Below are 23,525 nucleotides of genomic sequence, written 5' to 3'. Positions count from 1 at the left end.
CAACCCCAGGAACTCTGCAACTTGTCTCCCCTCCTCCAGTCTTGCCTTTATCCAAACCACCCTCCACATTCCTACTAAAATGACCTTTCTGAAATGCAGAGATACATATCTGATCAGGTCAATTGCCTGCTTAAAATCCATCACTGGTTCTCCATTGCTTTCAGAAGGTAACCCAAGCTCCTTAGTATGACCAGGAAAGGCACTGCAGGAAGTGGTCCTCCCTCTTTCCTCAGTATCACTTCTCACCAGCCTTGTTCTCATTCTCCAACCCCTACCACACTCAACCACTCTCTCTTCTACCTCTCATGTTGGCGCATGAGGTGGCTGTCAAGATGTTGGCCAGGGCTGCAGCCATCTGAAGACTTGACTAGGGCTAGAAGATCAGTTTCCAAGGCGGCTGACACACATGGCTGGCAAGCGGTGCTGGTTATTGGCAGAAGGATTCAAGTCCCCCATGTGGATCTCTCGATTGGTTGCTTGAGTGTTCTCACAACATGGCAGTTGGCTTTCCCCAGAGTGAGCAATGGGAGAAAGTGGAAGAGGGGAGAGAGAGAGAGGGAGAAAGAAACAGATGGAAGCCATCTTTTTGAGGATCTATACTTAGAAGTCACATAGCATTACTTTCACCATATTTTTTTCATTAGAAGCAAATAACGAAATCTAGCTCGCATTCTAGAGGGAAGGGGGAAATTAGCCTCTGCCTTTTGAAGGGAGGGATGTCACAGACTTTGAAGACACATTTTAAAATTTCTGCCAATGCTGACAATGAAGAGCTGAATTTTCCCCGTCCATGACCATTGTGGAAAGTAGTCTGGGGAGTGGAGAACATGTGCTTTCCAGGAATTCCGTGGCGGCAACAGGACCTCAAGTTAGACACTAATAGGTTGGCGTTCTTTACAGAAGGGAGGCAGTGTGGCATTCTGTTTAAATGAAGGGAAGGTTGTAATCAGATAAATCTGGATTTAATTACCAGCTAACTTTGTAACCTTGAGAATTGTACTTGTCCCCTCTGCGCCTCTATTTTCTCATTGTACCATGGCATAAAAATGGTGTGGCTTCCTCAGAGTGTTGTTGTGAGGATTAAATAAAATAATGTATGGAACGCTAGCCCAATGCCTGGCATGGTAAGTACCCAATAAATGTTAGTTAATAATAATAATGTAAGAGTCCATCTGCCTTTCCCAGATGGCAGTAGTGATGAAAATTTCTGAGGCAGAAGAATAAACTAAATGACATTTCAGGATCCTTTCCAGGCTCTCAGTTGAAATGACCTTAGGGAGAGTGGGGAGCACTACAAGCACTTACTACCTGGCTGGCTGGCTGCCAAATCACCCCTGCTTTATATGGACAAGGATCTGATGGTGAGGCCCAGGGTGACCTCGATATTCATTGCCATATGGAGTCCATCACTTACCCATATCTGCTTTTTTTCAAGGTCAATTTCTTCATCTTCCTGAAAATTCTCAAGCTTCTCATTTCTAAGCTCAAAGCCCATCAAATGTGCTTCAGAGATTATAAATACAGGTGAGTGGTCTGAGGTCAGTACCCAATAGTTTAAGATTGTTTGACCCTTTCTAGTTCTGGCTAATGTCCTGGGAAGGGGAGCATGAGTTGCCTTAGTATGTTTATCTTTTAAGACAAGGGTATCAGGGAGAGTCCCTCTGAAGAAGGGTCGTAGGATCATGTAAAGCTTTTGCCAATGGTGAGGACCTTCTGGCCCCACGAAGATAAAGTAAGTGGTGAGTAATCAAGGGCACACACATTCCCCCAGGAGGAAACTAAAATGCTCCTAAGAATGAGTGGTTTACAGGGAAAGGAAAGAGGCATGTGCAGGAAGTTAGATAGTTGCCTTCCTTCGGGAGGAATTTGAGATAACAAAATAAAAGACATATTCATAACTCATAAGAGAATATTTGGTATTTTTGAGACCTTGAAAAATGAGACCACAAACTTTTGGAGTCCAAGGAAATACATTCTTCAGACCGTCATCCTTTCTTTGTGACTTGCCTTTGCTGTGTCCATCTTGCTTTCCAGTGACCATAATCCCAGTTCACTCTATCAGATTAGAAGTCTTTATGGAGATGTGCAATGCTGTAAATACAAATGAATGAATGAACAGATGAATCCATGAATGACATAAATGGATCCGTCTTTCCTTTTTCAGTTAGTCTTTGTTATCTGTGGGATGTGTTTACTTCAGCAGGCTCTTGGAAAAGGAGTGTTTTAACCCAAAAGAGTAGCTCTAAGGGTAGGTCTTTTAGTCCACATGGCAGGACAGAGGCAGGGGTGTGAGTGAGAAGAGCTATAGCTCTGTTTCTCACTCTCTCTAAGGCCAGAATGGGGCCTGACCCAGGTGTGCTGGGAAGGTAGTTTTTCCATTGATCTAACATTTAATGAATACCTACAATATGCCCGACATTGTGCTTAGAACAAAAGGTAAATATGATGTGGGTCCTGTCTGCAAGGGGCACACATTCTAACTTGCCAAGGACTGGGATGTTGGTGTGGAAAGCAAGTTAGGAAGGCTGATGCTGGCCATGACCCCAGGCTCACCGACTGACCTTGGGCAAGTTGACCGGCCTTTCTGGGCCTGTTTTCTGATGTGTCAAGTAGGAGTGCCACACCAGACTCACCTCCTGCTTGTTATGAGGATAAAAGGAGGTCACAGATACAGGTGTCCCAATCTAATCAGATGTGGTGGGTGGTATTTGCCCAGGTTCCAGACCCCAAATTTTATCTGCTTAAAACCCTCGCTCCCTCCAGGAGGTCAGAAGGATAAACATGCACAGTTCCAGACTGGGCAAAAATATACTGTAGTTGGCCCAAATATTTTGCAAATATCCTTAGCCATGGGCCATTTGGGCTGGCCTAGATCACAAGGAGCCTCGCTGTCTTTCATGCGGCCTGTGACCGAGCCCCCAAGTGGCTGACAGTTTCTTAGGCCCTGTTCCCAAGGCTTAGCCTCTCTTACCACTCTCTGAGGGGAGAGGTCCAAGGTGAAGAGTAGAGCTGCTGTAGTCTACCCTGTGTGAGTCTATTCTGGAAGGGCTGTCCTCTCACTAACCAGATGTGGGGGAAACCCAGGTACCCTGGAAACCCAGCAGAGAACAGCACACCCAGAAGACAGAAACAGGATGCAGACAGATGCCAAGGCACCACTATCCATGCAGACTGAGAGCTTAAACCCTTTTACTTTGTGCCCCCAAAGCCCACCATGTACCACTTGGTCTCCCAATGCTCCAGACCCACAGCAGCTCTTATAATAGCTTCCCATCCTGGCCACTCCTGAGCATCTCCTGACAGCAGCCAAAAGCTCACACTGGTGAGCCCTCCACTTGGTATTCTGACTCAGGGTAAGGGATGGAGCCCTACCACGTAGACTACTTACAAGTCAAAATCTCCAGGAGATTCTGATACACAGCCAGAGTAGGAGACCACTAGAATAGATGCTCTAGAGAATAAGGTATGAAATTTTCTGGTGAGGCCACGGAAAATGTATTTCTAAACAGCCTTTATATCCATTTTCCAAGGGATAACATTTGATTTATCCAAGATAGTGGTTTCCAAACTTTTCTGATCATGCATCTCTATCAATAAAGAAATTTTGAGACGGACGCTCATCATATGTACACATGGTCTGCTGAACTAATATATACGTTATAACATACACCAAAAAACAGAAAAGTATAAAGTACAGGTACAAACAATATATATAGCACTTCTACCTTTTAATATATTTTCTTCCAATACAAATGGATCACCTTGCAGAGCCCCGGAGCGTGTGTGCACACCCCAGTGATCTAGGGAAGAGTAAATCAAGATACTGGGGAATCCCTCATGGCTGAGCAATGATTTAAGATGGCTATTTAGGGGAGAAAAAGAGTAACCTGCCTGACATACGCAATGTGTCTGCAAACTTCTTTTTCCTTTCCCCCATATTTGTATGAGGAATAACTTGAAAAGAGGAACCTGGGTACATGCTTACCTGGATGCCTCCCAAGCTGAGACACCTCATCTTGGCAAGTTCGCCACCACCTGGGGACTGTATTGGGGAACTCCGAGTGTTCCAAAGAGGCTGACTTTGAAGGGCTGACTGGTGCCAACTTAACTCACAAGAGACTAATGTGTAAACCAGACTATAAAAGTATTCATTCTTAGAGACTGTGGAAGGTGTGGGTGGGGCGGGGGTTCCTTCTAGTAACTTCAGTCCTCATAAAATTGACACCAGAAGATCCAGAAATACAAAGTGGTCACCAGAATGTTGTTGGTGATCACGTTGTCAAGTAGAGTGACTGGTGATGAAGGATCCTTGACAGTGGCCTGAGAAACCACCACTGCCCTGTGGTGCCACCTGCCTGGTGAGTGAGGGAGGTTCATTTCCCAGAGTTTCCACAGGTAGGGCTGGATACGTACTGAGAACTTCCTGCTCCTTTGTGATACTTACTGCCATTTTAGTTGGCCATCTGCTTTCTGTTTATTGACTATAGGGACAAAGTCCCAGAGAGCAGTTTCCAGGCTCTCCGCCTTGCGTGGGGAGGTGCTGGCTCGGGTAGTGAATGACCATCAACTGTGATTGGCTGGCCGGTTAGCCAACTGGCTACTGATGTAACTGTGGGGCTGCGTTGATTGGTTGGTTGGTTGGCAGGCAGAGAAGTGAATAGCAGACTGCAGATCTGAGGCTACTACTACTGCGTGTGTCTCGCCCCGCTGCCAGAGAGAATACAGTGGTATGACTCCCCTATCTTTGGCTCCGTGGGTGTTCCTTTTTGGCCTCACCATGTCCTGCGTTCTTATGTGGGGAGCGGGACCAGAGGCCCTGCAGGCCACCCCACAGGACACTGACTCTTTCTCCATGCAGAGCACAGCACAATTGATTTGCAAGTGCTTATTAACTAGCAAAACATCAGGGCCTTGTCTCTCAGAACACACCCAGGCCACCTTATTTTACTCCCTGGTGAGTCCTACAGCAGCGATGAATGCACTTGCTCATTTTTCTCTCCAAGCAGTGCAACCTCCCCTATTTCCAAGTTCTGGGAGGGCTGCTTCCAGTCACCTCCATGGGTCATCAGCACCCCCAGCTCACACTGTGCCCTTCCAGATTGGGAGGGTCTCCTCTTCCACACCCCCCTCCATGTTTGTTTTCCATTAGAGCCCTCTGCTAGGGTAAGGAGGAGGGGACAATGGATCTAGTGCATTTTTGTCCAAACTCTGGTAAGAACAGGCATGTCTCCAACTTTCCCAGATTTTGAGAACTTTCAGAACAGTGCTCTCAAGATTTGGTCCCCTTCCAGGAGTCTATTTTAGGAAAGTTTAAATTAAGCACATTTAGGCCTTGCCAAAAAGGCAAGTAGCTAGGAACTGGAGAACCTTCTGTAGTCCTAGCCCTCGCCCCTGGGCTTCCACAACTGAAGAGGAAGAAACTGTCACCGGACCATCTGTCTGGCCTGGAGAGGGACAGCTGGCCAAGCTTGAGGGAGAGCAATGGCCCTGGAATGTGATTGACACCACAGACCCTCAGCGTGGATGGAGCTCTCTGTTCTTTGTGGTTCCAGCACCAAGGCGGCTCACTTGCTCTAGATAAAAGGTCTTAACTGTCCGTGCAGTGTGTAGGGCAGAGCTCTTAATGAATTTATAAAGGCAAATCATTTCTTAACATGCTAACCCCAGAGCTCTTTCTGAAAGGACTTTCTGGTTCTGAGCAACCAAAGATGAAAATGTCACAAATGGAAGAAAAATTGATCCAATCATTGAGATTGTAAGCAACTTGAGGGCAGGGATGGCTTCTTTAAAAATAGGAATAGCTAAATTTTAGTGATCATTTATCATGTATCAGATATCATTTATTCTGTGAATTTGCCACATGTTATTTCATTCTTACAATGACACTGCCTGGTATTATTATCAATAACACTTTATTGTTTCAATATTTTATATTATATTATTAGTAGTATAATCCTCATTTTTACATATAAAGATGTTAAATAGTTTGCCCAAGGTCACATTGCCAGCAGTTGGCAGTGCTGGAATTTGAACCCAGGCCCCAGGTACTGTCCCTGCTGGGATTTGTGTTGAGACCCCTCAACAAATTGAGAGTACCTCAATTTGTGTTAAGGTACTCTGCTTCCTTTGACCCCAGCCCCTTCCCTCCCACTGTACTTTCTCATGTGGCCAGAACAGATGCTCAATAAATATTTGCTGAATAGCTAAACGACTGCAATAAACTCAGCCATTTAAATAAACAAATGATTATAAATGAAAAATATGTATAAACATAGTTCATAAGAGTAAACTGATATAGATATTCATGGATATTAATCTGAACAGGGACACAAATAGTACTTTGTCCAAGGAAAAGGTAGAGTGAGGTGAGGAGTTGGCAGTCCCTTTTGACACCCATGCTAAGAGTTGATAGTTACTAAAATGGCCCCAAACTTCATTAAAAAGGTGCTCATTCTTTAAAAATCATCCCATACTAAATGTGGGCTCTTGGGTTGGATCCTGGAATGTAAAAAGAACATTAGTGGAAGAACTGGTAAAATTTGAATAAAGTCTGGAGTATAATCACGTACAATATCGGTTTTTCAGTTTTGACGTATGTACCCTTGTTATATAAGAGTTTAACATTAGAGGAAATGGAGCAAAGGACGTCTGGGAACTCTGTACTATCTTGGTCCTTTTGTACAGATATAAAATTATTCTGAAATTAACAGTTGATTTCAAAAACATAATGCCAATTAATTCAGACTCAGCTCTTATATTTAAGACAAAGTTTGCAAGAGCTGGGCAGAAGCAGCACATTAATAACTTGACAAGATTTGATTTTTTTTTTTTTTTGCAGGGAGAAAGGGTCACCCGAGAAAATAATTTTTAGGGACTTTGGGAACTTAACGCTAAACATTACATGTAACAGGAATAGCTTAATCCTTTATATATTTATTTAAATGGTTTGGAATTTAAAAAAAAATGGTTTGGAATTAGTGAACTTACCATCACTCCTGGCCATGCTTTCGTTGCCTGTTTTGTTGCTATGTGCACTTGAAAGTAATATCTGCATTCCTTTTAAGATGTTCTGCAAGTCATATTTGTCAGTTACACAGACTAATCTTCCTTTTTCTCAAATTCAGTGAAATCTCACTGACTAGTAATAATAGTAACAGCTAACAACATCTTCACAGCACCTTGCAGTTTGCAAAGAACATTCACGTATTCTTGTTTGAGTTTTGCATAGTGAATCTGTTATGAAATGTCTCTTGACATTAATGCTTAAAAGTGTTAGAAAGTTTTAATCACTAGCCATTGACATGCTATAGTCTTGAATAGAGCTGTGACTAGGGACAGGCTTTAGATGCACTAACTGTCAAAATGGGGGGCTTGAGTTCTTTAGCCACTGATTCAGATTTACTTTTGTTAAATGATAGTTTTTTAACCATTATCTGGATGGATTTTGTATTCATTATATTCTAGCCTGTAATTTGTATAAATTTACCATCTGTTGTCATTAAAAAGGAGTTCATAATACCAATAATAATAATAATAATAATAATGCCATAGCAAGGCCCCAAGATAAGTTGATGGTAAGACACGGGTCACATGTAAGAATGTAAGTATGTTTCCTTAAAATCCAGATAACTCAGAGCAAGTGTCACAAACTCAAATACTTGCAAGGGCTCAGCAAGCTGGTTGGGAGTTGGAGAGCGCATGTTCCCACTAGAGGGACATCCACCATCAAGCTGTAGCCGACTATTGCCAAGCAAGAATTTGGACCCAGTGTTGCCAGATCTCCCCATTTTTCAAAAGAAGCTGGAAATCTGGACATCTTTACTCAAAATTGCCTTATCATTTAAAATTGGCTCCAATAACAAAAATCACTTCCTAGCATAAGCAGAAAATGTTTGTGGGTCAAGACAACTCAGGTCGCCACTTTGCAACCTCTGAGCTAGAGGGTTTCAAAACACTTCTGGAAATTAAGACACCAATACAAAAACCCTCTTGAAATAATCTCTCCTTGGCCTCTCTTGGACAGTCAAGGCCGTGGGACACACCGCAACCCACATGCCCAGGTGGAGTCCCTCCTTCGTGGTAACTCCCGCTCAGCTCTTACTGGCTTTGGGTTCTGTTAGGACACAAAGGTTTGGAGTTTTGTTTCCTTGATAACATTGCATTAGAATGGCTCTCACAGACATAGGATTCATAGTAAGCGTCGCTTTTTCTTGGATAGTGTTAAACCGTCCTGAAGACACTGTTGATGACCCTGCATGTTTCTACGTCTCTAATTCCATGGCGTTTTGGAGAAACCTCTTAGTCTGTCCCTTTAAGAAAGTGACTTGAGCTAAAAAAATCATTACAATTTAGCTCTTTTTTCCCCAATGTGTATAAGACAGTAGCTTTGTTTGTGCCCTGAATATGAGTCATCGTTGCTAATATAGGTATTAGGTTGGTGCAAAAGTAATTGCATTTTTCGCAATTGTTTTTAACCTTTTAAACCGCAGTTACTTTTGCACCAACCTAATAGTTTTAAATCAAGAAGCAGCTCAATGGTAAAGAGCAGTTGTTCCCAAATATGGCTACTTATCAGAATCTCAGGAGGAATTCCTTAAAAATTCACTTTCCTGGGGCCCAGGTTTCAGAGGTTTTAATTCAGAGGGTCATCACTGGGCCTCAGGAGGATGTGTGTGTGTGTATGTATGTATGTATGTATGTATGTATGTATGTACATAAAGCTCTGTAAGGAACTCTAATAGTCAAATAGTCAGCCATGTTTGGGAACCACCAGTATGTGATACGGGATGTTTGGGCCCCAGCTGTGCGCTTTCACGTGGGTGGTATAAAAGAATGTCATCTTTTTTGTGTATAGTATATACAACCGGGAGCTTCCACACAACATTTTTTATGAGGAGCATCAGTTTCTCATTTCCTGCAGCCCTCGCCATCACCAGAGGTGAGGGATAGCACAGGGGCTGATAGTGAAACCTTGCATGGAGTATGCAGGACCTGTGTGGAAGTCAGAAGCCTCACTTCCAGGCAGGAATTTGCCACTTAGTGGCTGTGTCACCCTGGGCAAGGTATTTATTTCCCCTTCTCAGACTCAGTAAAGCACTGACATTGGAAGTCCTGAATAAAGAGAGACATAGAGGCACCTGCTAACCAGGTAATAGGACATTTCTCAAACGCGGTAAAGATGTAGTGCCCCAGGGTGACAGCCCTGTGCGTGGAAATCTATCCATCAGGCAAAATGTTAAGATCTGGTGGGTGTATCATAATCTATATGGGGAAATTCATTCATTCACTCACTCATTCATGGTTTCTGAGCATCTGCCATGAGCCAGGTATTGGATCCATCAGAGAACAAGCCCACACTGACCCATAAGGCATTCAATGTGTAGCCAAGGAAGCAAACTGGAAAATCAACTATTTATTAAGGTAGTAAGACCTGCAATAAAGACATGCATAGAAGAGGAGGAAATGTTGCCCATTCCCAAAGTGGCCCTCCTGACGGTTATTTGGTTGTCATTTTCAGATTGGCAAAATCGACGCTGGTTCTCATCCCTTTATTGGGGGTTCACGAGATTCTCTTCTCTTTCATCACTGACGATCAAGTTCAAGGATTTTCAAAACTTATTCGACTCTTCATTCAGTTGACTCTGAGCTCCTTCCATGTAAGTAAGCATCTGAACCACGAGGCTTTGGCTTTTGAAGAAAATAAAATGCCTTTGATCCAAACAGGATCAAAATTGAGAAAGCCCACAGATGGAAATAGAATCTGTAGGCTTTATCAGGGAGGCTCTTTGGCCTTAGGACACTATGTAGACAGAAGTGTGGCCTTGCTCCTGCCAGCATGACATGGTGACTAAGAAGGGAAAAGTGGTCTGTGAGCTGGGCTATAATAGTTGGTGTGACTCATGATCATATTAACTGAATGGCAACATGAAGCCTTTTATTAAGTGTCTATTTTTGCTGGGTTCTCTACAGAGCATGGTGCAAAATGAAGGTATGTGTGCCTCACGTGACATATTTAGAGCACAACGCAACTTGAGTAGGGACTAATGAGTCAAGACCAGGAGGCTCTTGAACCTTGACAGATGTGTGGGGGCTGAAACAAGAAACAGGAAGCCAGCTGTGGTTAATTCACCTAGGTATTCTGATTATCCATTGCTTGAATTGTTATTTATTATTCAGTAGCTCAAAATGACAATAATTTTTATTATTTCTCATGATTCTGGGGGTCAGAAATCCAGATAGGACATAGCAAGAATGGCTCAGCTCTGCTACATGTGATGCTTGCTGGGCTCCAACTTTCAAGATGACTTCTCCACCCATATGTTTGGTGCCTAAGCTGGAAAGGCTCAAATGGCGGGGGCTGGCTGGAGTGGCTTTATTTGGGTCAAATGTCTGGGGCTTCATTTCTCACTGTCAACTACATTCCTCAGTTCCATAGAGTCTTAGGGCCTCTCACTCACTGCACGTTCTCTTCCCATGGCCTCTTTAGCATGAACTTCTTACATGGCAGTTCAGGGCTCCCAAGAGCACAAAAGCAGGAGCTTCCAGGCCTTCTAAATGCCCAGGCCTGGAACTCGCACAAGAATACTACTACCACTGCATTCTACTATTTAAAGTAAGTCACAGACCCAGCCTGGATTGAAGAGGAGGAGAGTGCATGAGGGCATGAAAACTGGGAGGCATGACTCATTAGCAAAGACCACTAATGCAAAAGACTACCACAAACAGTGTGGACGCAGCAAAGATTCCACAGAGTGATAATCTTGGAATTAATAATCTTAAAATGCTAGTATAGGAGCAGGATTTCCAGAATGAAGAGAGGAGCTTGGCAAAACCTCTCTGCAAAAAGCAACAATAAAATTTGACAAAATTGTCAATAACATCTATTTCAAGATCCTGGAAATCAACCAAAGTCATGCAAAAGTGAGAAGAGTTTATTCACGAAAAATTACTGAACCTCAGTAAGAATAGTGGGAGTTTGTATTGTATGTTTTTCCTGAGACTGTTCTTGTCCTCCAACGCCTTCTCCATTCGTGAGGAAATTCTAGTGACAACTAGCAGCTTCACTGCAGAAAGGGACTGACTTGATATAGATCAGAAAGCAGAAAAAGCCCAGACCCCGGCCATTGTCAGGTACAGTAGGGATCTCAGTGGCAAAGGAACAAGGAAAGACAATGTCACAGCCAGAAATTGTGATCCTAGTTGGGGCAGAGAGGCCCAATATCAGACTGAGGAGGCAGAATGAAGATGGAAATAGGTCATTGAGATTATCCAGTCTGAGAAACAGAATAAAAACAAAGAATGAAGAAAAATAACAGAGATTCGGAGATTTGTGGAATGCCATCAAGAAAATCAACATACACATGTGACAGTCCCAGAAGGAGAAGGGAGATAGGAAGGGGTAAAAAAATAATTTGGAGAAATAGTGGTTGCAGACTCCCCAAATTTGATGAAAAACATTAATTTACACATCCAGGAAGCTCAATGAGCTCCAAATAGGAAAAAACAGAGATTCACATCTAGAAACATTATAGTTAAACTGTTGGGAGTCAAACACAAAGAGAAAAATCCTAAAAGCAATAAGAGAAAAATGACTTATTACATATGGGAACTGAGAACACAATTAACATCTGATATGATCAGAAACAATGGAGGACAGAAAACGGTATGACGTAATCAAAAAGTGGTATGATGCAATCAAAATTGGAATGACATAATCAAACTGCTGAAAAAATTCAATCAAGGATTCTATAGTCAGCAAGATTATGTTTCAAGATTAAGGCGAAATAAAGACATACATAAACAAGGTCTAAGAAAATTCATTGCTAGCAAACTTAAGAGAAGTATTGAAGGAAACCCATCAGGATGGAAGACAATGACAGCAGTTGATAATTCAAATCCACACGAAGAAATAAAAAACACTAGAAAAGGTAAACATATAGGTAAATATGAAAGGTATAAATGTATATATTTTCTCTTTCCTTCAACTGATTTTAAAGACATAAAATATCATAAACTGTATGGTTATTATTATTATTATAAGCTGTATTATATAAAGATCTAATATATTATGACAATAAAAGCATAGAAGAGCAAGGAAAAAATAGACTTGTATTAAAGGAAAGTTTCCATAATTTACCAGAATTGTTATACTAATATGAACAAGATTGTGGTAAATTACGATGCATGTTATAATCTCTGGAACAAACACTAAGAAAATAACTCAAAAAAATATAGTAAGAATACCAGCAGAGGAATTAAAATGGTACACTAGAAAATATCTGTTTACCCCCAAACACTTTTAGTCTCGTTGAATCCTCATATCACTCTGAGGGAGAAGTTATTACATCATTTTAAAGATGAAGGAACTGAGGGCCGGCCCGGTGCCTCAGGCAGTTGGAGCTCCATGCTCCTAACTCCGAAGGCTGCCGGTTCGATTCCCACATGGGCCACTGGGCTCTCAACCACAAGGTTGCCAGTTGGACTCCCGCAAGGGATGGTGGGCTGTGTCCCCTGCAACTAGAAAACGGCAACTGGACCTGGAGCTGAGCTGCGCCCTCCTCAACTAAGACTGAAAGGACAACAAGTTGACTTGGAAACAAAAGGCCTGGAAGTACACACTCTTCCCCAATAAATTCCTGTTCTCCTTCCCCAATACAATCTTAAAAAAAAAAAAAAAAGATGAAGGAACTGAGAGAAGAGAATTTGCATAACTAATAAGCGCCAGAAGTGAGATTTGTATGCAGAGGTTAAGCCCTTGCTTGTAACCACTATGCCATGTGTCCCTCAGGTGCCCTGTGAAGGTCAGAACTGGGAGTCACCAAGTTCCCTATATCAGAGTCTTAAAGCCACTGCCACCAGACAGGTTCAGGTGCTGTGATTCTGTGGACAGAGTAGGGACAGTGTCCACTGCACACTCACCAAAGGTCAAGGCAACAGAGCCTGAGGTATGGTCTGGGCAGTTGGACAATGGCTCTATTTTGCTCCTGTTAGAGCTGACTTGTGTGTGGCTTTGAACTGGGACAAAGAACCAATCAGTAACTTTTCATTATGAAACCATGTTAAATTTACATCAATCTTTTGGAGGATTTCAAAAGCTAAGGTTTAGTAATTTGGGTTTCCTATGTTATTTGGTCTTAATCTTTAAAAGATAATCCCACATTAGAAAACAACAACAAAAAGCTGCAGCTGCTATATCTGTAGTATTTGGTGGCCTTTTTTTCCCTGAGGACTCGACCTGTTACGTGAGCCCTTAATCAGCTGATGTCATACACCCAAAGTCAGCCAACGATCAGACACTCATGAGGAGCTTTTTGGAACCGATTTCTGAGAAGGAATTCTAGCCTATCACACTCCTCTGATGTTTTGGTCATCTATTCCCTTGTAACAAACTACCCCAAAACTTTATGGCTTAAAGCAGTAGCCATGTCATTATATTTAATGGTTCTGTGAGCTGTGCTATCTGGACTCAGTGGGGCGGTCCTTTTGATACATGTAATTTTTGGCTGGGGCTGCAAACATCTGAAGGCACGATTGGGCTGGACCATCCAAGACGGCTCATTCACATGGCTATTGACTGAGCTCAGCTGAGGCTATCAGTTAGAGAGCCTCAGTTCTCATCTATGTGGCTTCTCCATTTATTTTGAACATTTCCCAGCACAGCAGCTGGACTCTTGGAGCATCCCAAGTACAAATGTTCTAAGAGGGAGAAAGTAGAAACTTCCAACTTCCTTGAGGCGTAGGCTCAGAAGTCTCAGAATGTCACTTCTACCATATTGTATTGGTAGAGAGAGTCACAAGGTCATCCCAGATTCAAGGGGAAAATAAGGCCCACCTCTTGATGTGAGGAGTAGCATATGCCTACAGGGAGGGACGGAGTCATTGGGGCCATCTCTGGAGACTAGCTACCACACTGAATCATTTAGTCCTACAGCCAGACAGCTCTGCTCACCACCATGCAACGCTGAGGAACGTGAGCAATTGGAGAGTCTCTGCAGACTGAGCCAGAAAACATGCTTAGAGGGACATATTTGTGCATGGCCAGCAGCCTCCCACCTTTTGAATACCGCTGCACTGTTCCCCTCCATCCCACCAGGCAGAGGTGAGAGCGTGAATGGGCAGATGTGTGGTTGCACATTTAGTGGGTCATATTTTAGTGAATCAGCAGGGATCAACATTGGATCTAGCAACTTTCTTTTCTTGCTGCTTTGGGGGGGGGGTCCTTCACTCTTCACAGAGCTTATTGCTTAGTGATTTCCTCCAGCTCCCTGCAATCAAGGGATCTCTGGAGAGATGGCCAAGTGGTGCCGATATGTGTTCTGTCGGACCTCTCCCTTCACACTTGCTTTATCTAGAATGAGAGGTAACCAGACTCCAAGATATTCCTTAAACAGTGAACCAAGAACCTGAGGGAGTGAAAGATATATTTGTGATGTGGAATCCTATTTTTGCCAACTCATTTATGAGAATTCTGGCATGCTCTAAGCCACCCTTCTAATATTATGTGCTCAGAGGCAAATAGTACTGGCCCTGCCAACTATACAAGGCACCTGTGAACCCCCAATGAGAATGCATGTGTGAAAATAATCAACTGGTACCACCATGCCCCTGTTAGGAGCTATAGCCTTGGAATAGCTAGTTGCATGAGAGAAGGAAAATTCCATATTGGTGAGGAGAATCCAAGCATTTGATTTATGTTGTGATAGCCAGCCTGGAGACCTCCTGCTTCTATAAGGAAGAGGGTAAAAGTCTTCCTCCAGGGCACCATTTTATAATTCCTTTTCAATGTCATCATTTTTCCCAATACTGAACCTCCCTTGCCAGCAATAGGGGTGAGAGAAATATTATTAAGAGAAATGGGAGTGTCAGCCTGTGCCGTGACCTTCACCCTTTAGTTGGAACGTGTTTTTTACTTGTGAGTTCTGGCACTTTATGAGAGTCTTCCCATAAACACTCGAGTACTTGAGTCCTGTTCACATATCCAGCTTCACTATATCATATACACACCCTAAGTCCCACAGACCCTCACGTCACAGGGAAAGCCATGGCACGCATGTTATCACATGTGACTTTAACAAATCAGGAAGCATAGGAGTCTGGAAAAACAGTGGAAACAAGCATTAACTGAAGCATATGTGGTTCCAGACCTCTGGCAATGAAGCAGTAAATCCAGAAAACATTTCCAACATCAAGAGATGATCCCTTTATTGACTCTTCCCCAACACTGATACTTTGTAATTGAAAATACCATGTAAAGGTGGCCTATGGTTTTCATTGCAACCCTTGTATCCACAACTTAAATAACTAGGACAAGAACAGAAAGAAACTGTCTGGTCATATTTTAGAAGTGGTCTGACATTGTTTAAGGCAAGACTCTTTTAGTTGTAAGTGACAGAAGCCCAACTCATTCATTCATTCACTCACTCATTTATTCATTCAACAAATATCGTTGAGCTCCCATTATGTGTCAGGCATTTGTTTAAGGTGCTGGGGATATGGCAGTGAAAAGACTAAATAAAAATGCTAGTCTTGTTTGAGGGTGGGAGGAGAGGGATTGGTAAGAACCAAGTTGACAAATAAATAATATAATTCTGGTGTTGTGAAAAATATAAATAGAGTACTGTGATAGTGATTGGAATAGCCACCCAAAATTGAGTAGCTAGGAAAGACCTCTCTTTCAGGTGATATTTGAACTAAGACTTGAATTTTGAGAAGCCAGTTAAGCAGAGATTTGAAGGAAGAATCGTTCGGAAAACAAAAAGTGTGAAGGGACTAAAGGAAGAAATCAGCTGTTTCCAATATGGCTCCCAATGATCTTTGTCTCCCAGGATGCAAGGCTGTGTGTCGTCCCCTCTCACACTGAATAAGGTTGACCTGTGTTACCATTAAAGAATTGTGAACATGAAGGTATGTCACTTTCGAGGGCCTTGCTCCCTTGGATATCCCCGCTCTGGGGGAAGCCAGCGGCCATGTCAACTGGCTCTATGGAGACCTCCTACCAACACCCAGCACCAACTTGCCAGCCATATGAGCCATGACCGTGGAAGCAAGTCAAGCCTTCAGAGGACTGAAGTTCCAACCAACATCTGGACAGCAACCTGAAAAAATGACCCTAAGCCACAATACCCTGCTAAGCCACTGCCAGTCTTGGCCCATAGAAAGTATGTGAGATGATAAATCTTTATTTCATTGGTCCACTAGGTTATACAGCAACAGATAACTCATACATGAGGTTGAGATGCTGGAAGAAGCCAGGAATATATAGAATCGTGGTACAAGATGAAGTCAGCGACGCAGACACAGAGCCCAGATCACCTGAGTGCCTCCTGTGGTTAAATTTTATTTTAATCTAAGTGTGATGTCAAATGACTGATGTGAAATTATCTACCTTTTCAAAAGAAATATTTTGATAAGTGGTGTTTATTATCTCACATAAACGAAAATGTTAGGATCGTGCAGACTTAGCTGAATGCAGGTACTCAAACAATATCAACAGAATTATGTCTCTCGCCATCTCCAGCCTCAGCTTTTCTCTCTTTTGGCTTCATCCTCAGACAGGCTCTCTCCATGGAATTGGGGAGATGTCCAGAAGTATCTCCAGACTTACTTTAACTATAAACCCGGCAAATGCAAGAAAGAAAGTGTGACCTCTCTTCTTTCCTAGTGAAAAGAAGTCAGATTGGCCCTACTGGGCCACATGACCATTTGGATTGATTATTGGGGTGATGGCCATCCTAGATCATGGCGACCACTGCCGGGAGCCTAGAGAGTAGGAGAGGGTCAGTTTCCAAAAGGAAAGGATGCAAGTGAGGAAAAAGTACATCAGCCAATGTCCACTACGGACAAGTAGAACTAGGACAGTGGCCTTGCAGTTTTTGTATAGCAGAATGAAGGATGTAGGATCTTTGGGATTTAATCATCGTTGACCTATGAGAACCTGAGCAAACACCTAGGCTGATAAGCATGGTGGGTGTCAAAATAAGAAGAGACCTCATGGAAATCCAAGTGAACCAGCATTGCTAACTCTAGTTAGTGCAAGCAGTGTGGTTGCCTGCCTCTCCTGGGAGCTGCTAGGATCAGGGCAGGACTTTGGACTTTGCAAGTCACTCTCAGACACATTTTCTACTGAGTCAAACTTCATGCCAACTCTTCCTTTCGTTGCAGGGACTACTTGTGGCCTTGCAGTATTGCTTTGCCAATGGAGAGGTACGTTTGCCATGCTGCCATTCTAGCTCTCTGTGGGGCTGGGCTGGCATCCTACTGCCCCCAGAAGTTTCTGTGTATGTGACGGTGCTATGGGGGAGTGTGCAGTGACTGGCATGCATTGGGACAAATCTGGACTGTGAACTTCCAGTGGACAGAGCAGGAGGCAGCTTAGAGGAATGGGAAAAGGAGTGGGGATGAGTGTAAGGGAGCTCGGAACCCAATCCTGGCCCCAGGGGAGACCTGCTGAGAGTGTTAGCGTGATCGAACAAGCTTGAAGTTTGGAGTCCAAACATTTGGTTTCAAGCTGTGACTCACCCACTATGGAGCTCTGAGTTAGTCAGGTCTCTATGACTCAGTTTATTCATCTGTAAAATGGGAATAATAACCGTACCTACCTTCTACTGTTCCTCTGGGCATGCTGAGCCCAGGGTAAAGGCCTAATATGTGGTAACTGTGATTATTTTTACTATTAATATTATAGCATAGCCCCAATCAGCTCTCTGCTCCTCTGGAAAGAGGCTTGAAATGAGGCCGGGGCAGAGGCCAAAACAGTTTTCCTCTGACCTTAGGAGCCAGTGGAATGACCTCACAATGTCACTACCATTTCCTATGCTCACGTGTATTTGCTTCTCTTTGTTTATCTACACAGTTAGAAAGTAAGTTTCCCAGGGGTGGCACTAAGTAGCCACTCAATAAATATTTGCTGAGTGGACCCATAACCAAATGAATCCGAGACAGTAAGCTGCCCTCTTCTCACCTGGCAGGTGAAGGCCGAGCTGCGGAAGCACTGGGTCCGCTTCCTGCTAGCCCACCACTTGGGCTGCAGAGCCTGGGTCCTTGAAAAGAACATACGAGTCCTAGGGAACTGTCCCAAGAAGCTTTCCAAAGGAAATAGCACCAGGACACTGCAGAAGCCGCGACCCTCACCTGGCAGTGGGCAGATCCTGCAGCTGTCCGTGCAGAGCCTCGGAGCGCGGGGCGCCCGGCCCCACCAGGGCCATACAGCCTGGCGCTGGGGCAGGAGCCTGTCCGAGAGCAGCGAGGGAGACTTCACCCTGGCCCACACCATGGAGGAGATTCTTGAGGAGAGTGAAATCTAGGCAAGACGCTCTGCCTCTGGCTCTTCTCCTTGGGGACTCCTGAGACAGGTGTGGGGGAAGGAGGCCAAGCCGGACGGATGTTGGAGGGTCAAGTCATTACTCTCCCCATGCACCAGGCCCTCTCTGACTTGAAGTCTATCTTGAGGTTCTTCATGCTGTGTATGAAAGAGGCTGCGTAAACACCCACCACTTCTGCCTGCCATTGTCATCCTAATAACCCCCACCGGTGTGTTTTCAAGAATGACCACCAGCCTCTAGGGCTGGCCCCAAATTCAAGTGAATGGAGCCCCAAGATACAGGAAGATGTCTGCTATGAAACAGAGGCCTTTACCCTGCACAGCATAAGGTTTCCGTCTGAAGCTGGGCTTAGGGTATAAAAGGACCACCTGGGAAGGGGTTTAAATGCAGAATCCAACTCATGGCAGAGATTCTAAGAGATTTCGTCTGGGATGATGGCCAGTGCTGGGAGTTGTGTAACAAGCATCCCAGGTAATTCTGATGCAAGTGCAAGGTGTGCGGGAGCTAGAAGGCCCCCTGAGCTGGCCAATGGTGGGGTGAAGGTGGTGGTGTTCTGCAGTCAGCGATTCAGCTGTGACATGCCTGCCCTCCTCCGACAGTGTGGAACACACTGCCCACCAGATCCCACCCCGTTCCTTCTTCTCTCCTCTTCTTCTCTTGTCCAGTCTTTCCTCCCTCTTTCCATCTCAATTCTTCATCCATGGTCAGCAGTTCTCTTTGATCTGTAACAATCCCATCCTTCCTCTGAGGTTTGGCCCCAGCTCCCAGGGCCCCTCTGAAAGTCACCATTGGTCCTTTCCTCTCCTTTCTGGCTCCACCTGCCTTTCTGAGCTTGGCTTCTTTAAGCCTTGCTCGCCCTCGCATTCTCTACCATTTTTGGTTGGCCATTGACACATGGGTGGCTACACCTCCTGCTCTGGGAGATTTGTCCACTACCCTCCCTGACCCTAGTCCCCGCTGATAAGAATTCCACTCCCCTCTGGAAATGCATGCTGAACGCTGGAAGGGCCCAGGTAAAGTGATAGGATGTGGCTATTCTGGACATGCTGAGGGACATACTAAGATGGCCAGGCCTGTGGGACCCATTTTGCCAATGGGGAATCTGAGCTGTGCTCCAGCCCCTGAGTGGAGGGTGCTTCTGGAGGCTGAGGGGAGCCCAGGCAATCAGGGTCAGGCTCAGTGGCTAAACTATAAGGCAAGAGGCTGACAGAAGGTCAAGGGAGGAACATCCTATGGAAAGAGGGTGTTAATACCCAGGAGTGTCGCTTGTATAGTGTGTAAAATGTATGTGTATGTGGATGGGGTATGTTGCCATAGAACAAAATACTGCGTTATATTAGGGGGGGTGATGATATGATACTTCACAAGTAGCTTTGCCAGATTTAGCAAATAAAAATACCTGATGCTCAATTCAATTTGAATTCCAGATAAACAAATAACCTTGTTGTATAAGTCTATCCCCTGGAACAATACTTTATGTATAAATCAGTTTTAACTGTGCATCCTGGATTTTACCTGGCAACCTTATGTTCAAGGATACTTTGCAGTAGGACTGGGATTAGAAGCAAGTACGGGTGCACAATTTAAGAGAGTACTAAAAAAACCGTCAGTAGTCAAGATCAGTGATATTTTAATGCAATATTTTAAAAAATGAAATCTGTAAACTATAGCCCATGGGCCATTTATACAAATAATGTTTTATTTGGAACTGGGGCTGGGACGAGGGGGAGGCAAGTGAGGCCAGCTCACGCGAGCGCGTGGTCTGATCATGGCTTTATTTAACATTTTCATACTTTGCTCATTATGAACTTTTTAATATTAATTTTTATTTTTAAACTATTGCACGAAATATTATTTATTTTGATTACAGAGGTTTTCCCATGCCCCTACCCCTTAAATTTCGCCTCTGAGGCAAGTGCCCTTCTCGCTCTCGCGCTAGGCCTGCCTCTGCTTTGCAAAAGGAGAGACTGAAGCAAAGGAATTGGGCAAGTGAAGAATGAAGCAAAGGCTTATTTGTTGGTGTCCAGATTCTCCATAATTCAATCGTTAAATCATACATCCTTCTAATGTTGCCTTTCTGCAAATGTCCCTGATTTTTCTCATCAGCCTATCAGCTCCTAGAAAGCTGAGGCTACGTCATATTCCGAGCTTGTACCCAGCACAGCTGGTTCAGAGTAGGTGCTCAGTACACAGGCATTGAATGAGACGAGGCAGAAATGTCTCAGCAGCATTAGATGCTGTCATGGGACGGTTATCCAGGACCCCGTCATTAATAAGAGAAGGAAGCTTTTTTATTTTCACAGCGTTTGTAAATATGTACTTCTGCCCTCACTCCACAAAAAGAGTGGCACACACACACTGCTGGCTCTTGTCCTGCCAATGATTAAAATAACAAGTTTATTTAATTTGATGTGTATGTTGTTGATTTCACATTTGTTTCTCACTGGAGCTGAAGGTTTCTCATGCCCAGAATTTGGTGTGTTGTTTCTGGCACTAAGGGACCTATTGGTGAATCTGTAGGGGCCACCTCCTGGGGATGCTAAGAAATATCTAAGGGACACTTCACAAGATTCTGGGGTCCCGTGAGAGCAGTTGGCAATAGGGCTAGGGCAGTTTGGCTTATTGTTCTTGATGAGATCTATTTCTGCTCTTGAGTTGACATGTACACGAGGAAGCAGAAATTCAGAGGTGAAGTGACTTCCCAAAGTCTCCATAGTAGACATCTATTTTTTTAATTCACCCTTCTTATAGTAGTAGCCCCCAAATTTTCCCCTTGGAAACCACACATCTCCTACTCTCGGTCCATAAAGTTTGAGTTGTCCCAACTCCATCCTCAGCCCCAAGGATGGACATGAAAATTTGTTTGGCCAATCAGAGTATGACACCCTCCTGGCACCAAATATTGGATCAAGGATGGGCAAATAACCAATCAGAGCCAATTACAGTCAGCCCTGGGACTTTGGCTAGGACTCACAACAGGAAGGTGTTTCTCTTTTCTGCCGAAATTAGAACCATGAAGTTAGCCTGGATCTGCTGGTGGCCATCTTGCCAGCGTGGGGTAAAGCCTGCCTGAGAATGGAGCCAGCACAGCAGAAAGCAGACCCAGGAGGTGGAGAACGAGCCCTAAGACACTGTTGGGGACCATGGACTGAGCCAGACCTCAAACTAGTGCTACTCCTGGAATTTGCATGAGTCAATACATTTTTATTTGTGCAGTAACAATTCATATTGGGTCTTCTAGCCCTTGTATCTGGAAGGGTCTCGATGACATAGCTCATCACCACCTCTATCTCTTTCTCTTCTCTTCAGTTAAGTTGGACTTTACACTGCTTCTGGGTTCTCTAAGCATCTGCCCCACAGAGTGCCCTAGAGCGGTATAGAGCCCCAGCCCAGGAAGCCTTGTCAGCCCGAGCTAACCTAAGATGTGCTCATTAGATTACCACTCTTGGGTTTCCCACTGCCCAGAAGATCCAGTGGCCCCAGTATGTCTCTCATTGAACCATGGACCTGCAAGGTTATTATGCAGCATCTATCCTTTTTATCCAATGACATGGATGCTCTGACCTCAGAGTGAAGTGAAAAGCCCCCAACTTCACATCCTAACCAACCAGATTCACTCATGGAGGTGGTGTGTGGGGTCGAGAAGGAGCCCTGGAGTGAGGCATTGAGCCCTTTGGTTCTATCCTGAGACCACCCTGGGCTGGACCCAGGGTCCTTCTTCTCCCCATGAGTTGGCTCCTGGGTGGCCCACCATGTCTGATACCAGAGCGGTGCCTTGGGCAGGTAATTCTAATAACAACTCTCCTCCTCCCAGAACCACTGGACCAGATGCTGTACAGCCCCCTCTCCCTTCCTGCTCCGCATTGTGGGGTCCCAGAATTCTGTATCCTGTTATGTCCAGGTCAAAACTGTGAGGCAGCCTGGTGCAAGCAAAGGGACTCTGGTTTAAGTACCAAATCCTATTCTCTCTTTGTGGTCTCAGTGTCCCCATCTATACTACGGAGATAACAGCACCTCCGTCAATGAAATAATGCCGAGCATCTAGCAGGATGTCTGGCTTATAGGAAATGCTCCATATCTAAGTGTTAGAATTACTTTCAAGTTCACACAAAGAGCAGTACTTTATGGTGGTGTTGATTGTGCCATTGATTTGGCTAAAGCTTGTGGGGGGATCACACCCAACACCAGCAAGAGGAGACACCCCTGCTTCAAGGGATTGCACATAGGTTGGTCAAGTGTCCATGACATCTAGGTATTTTTTTGACCTTATCTTGGAACTTCAGGCTGGAGAATAAATGGGCCTTCAAAACAATGACTCCTATGATTTTGAGAACCCACATGTGGAGTGATTTTTGAAGTGTTGCGGGCCCTGGAGCTCTGGAAAGTCAGTGTGGGCCAGTGGGCAGTCCTGGCCTGGCTCTCTGCTCATTAGCTGGCTGCCCCAGGCCAGCTGCTTGCATCTCTGGACCTCCTTTTCCTGTCTCTAAAATGAGGGGCCTCCAGCACATTTGTCTTCGCCTCTCACAATATTAATACTGAAGTTGTTGTTATCCCGAAAGCAGCAACTGTCCCTGTTTCCCATCTCAGCAGATGGCATCACTATTCACCCAGCACCTAAGCCACCTACCTGGCTGCCATCCTTGTTTCTCCCTCCTCTGCCTACAACCAGAAAGGTAGATTCTGCCTCCCAAATATCTCCAGAGCGGTCCCATTCTATCCCCTGGCCCAGGCTGCCTGGGTGACTATAAAAGTATCACCTCCAGCTGCCCTGTCACCCGTTGTGCCCCCTCTGATTTATTTCTACCCCGCCATGGGGTTCTCTAAACACAGATCCCTCTTACTCCAAACCCCACAATGGTATTCACTCCCCCCACGGTAACACCCAAGACTTTCCATGGACTGCAGGGAAGGTCTGGCGTGGTCTGGCCCCTGCCTACCATTCAGGCTTAACTCACAATTGGCTCTCCTTCCTCCCTCTGCTTCCTGGCTACACTGGCCTTCTCACAGGAAATGCTCATTCCTGCCTTCGGGTCTCTGCTGAGACAAAATGCTTCCCCACCCTTTCCCCCACCACAGTGCACTGGGTCTTAATTCAAATGTCTCTTCATCAAGAACAACTTCCCTGATCTTCTGGACAAGGCAGCCCCTCCGTGACATCTTCCCACAGTGCTTTGCAAGTCTCCATGGTAACCTCCCCACTTGTGA

General features: G+C 44.5%; 1 protein-coding gene across 1 annotated transcript in view; it reads left to right on the top strand.

Moving 5' to 3' along the window:
- GLP2R (glucagon like peptide 2 receptor) overlaps positions 1–20,730 on the top strand; it is a 63,589-nt gene extending 42,859 nt beyond the window's left edge. Inside the window, exons 10-13 of the mRNA XM_019755222.2 lie at positions 1,436–1,524; positions 9,518–9,656; positions 17,161–17,202; positions 17,967–20,730. Coding sequence (XP_019610781.2) covers positions 1,436–1,524; positions 9,518–9,656; positions 17,161–17,202; positions 17,967–18,302 — 606 coding nt within the window. The 3' untranslated portion in view covers positions 18,303–20,730. The remainder of the gene's footprint in view (positions 1–1,435; positions 1,525–9,517; positions 9,657–17,160; positions 17,203–17,966) is intronic.
- Positions 20,731–23,525: the final 2,795 nt, after the last annotated feature.

This window comes from Rhinolophus sinicus, linkage group LG15 (assembly GCF_036562045.2).
Source record: "Rhinolophus sinicus isolate RSC01 linkage group LG15, ASM3656204v1, whole genome shotgun sequence".
NCBI classification, from domain to species: domain Eukaryota; kingdom Metazoa; phylum Chordata; class Mammalia; order Chiroptera; family Rhinolophidae; genus Rhinolophus; species Rhinolophus sinicus.
Note: the sequence above shows the minus strand (reverse complement) of the source record. Positions and strands in the feature narration are given on the sequence as shown.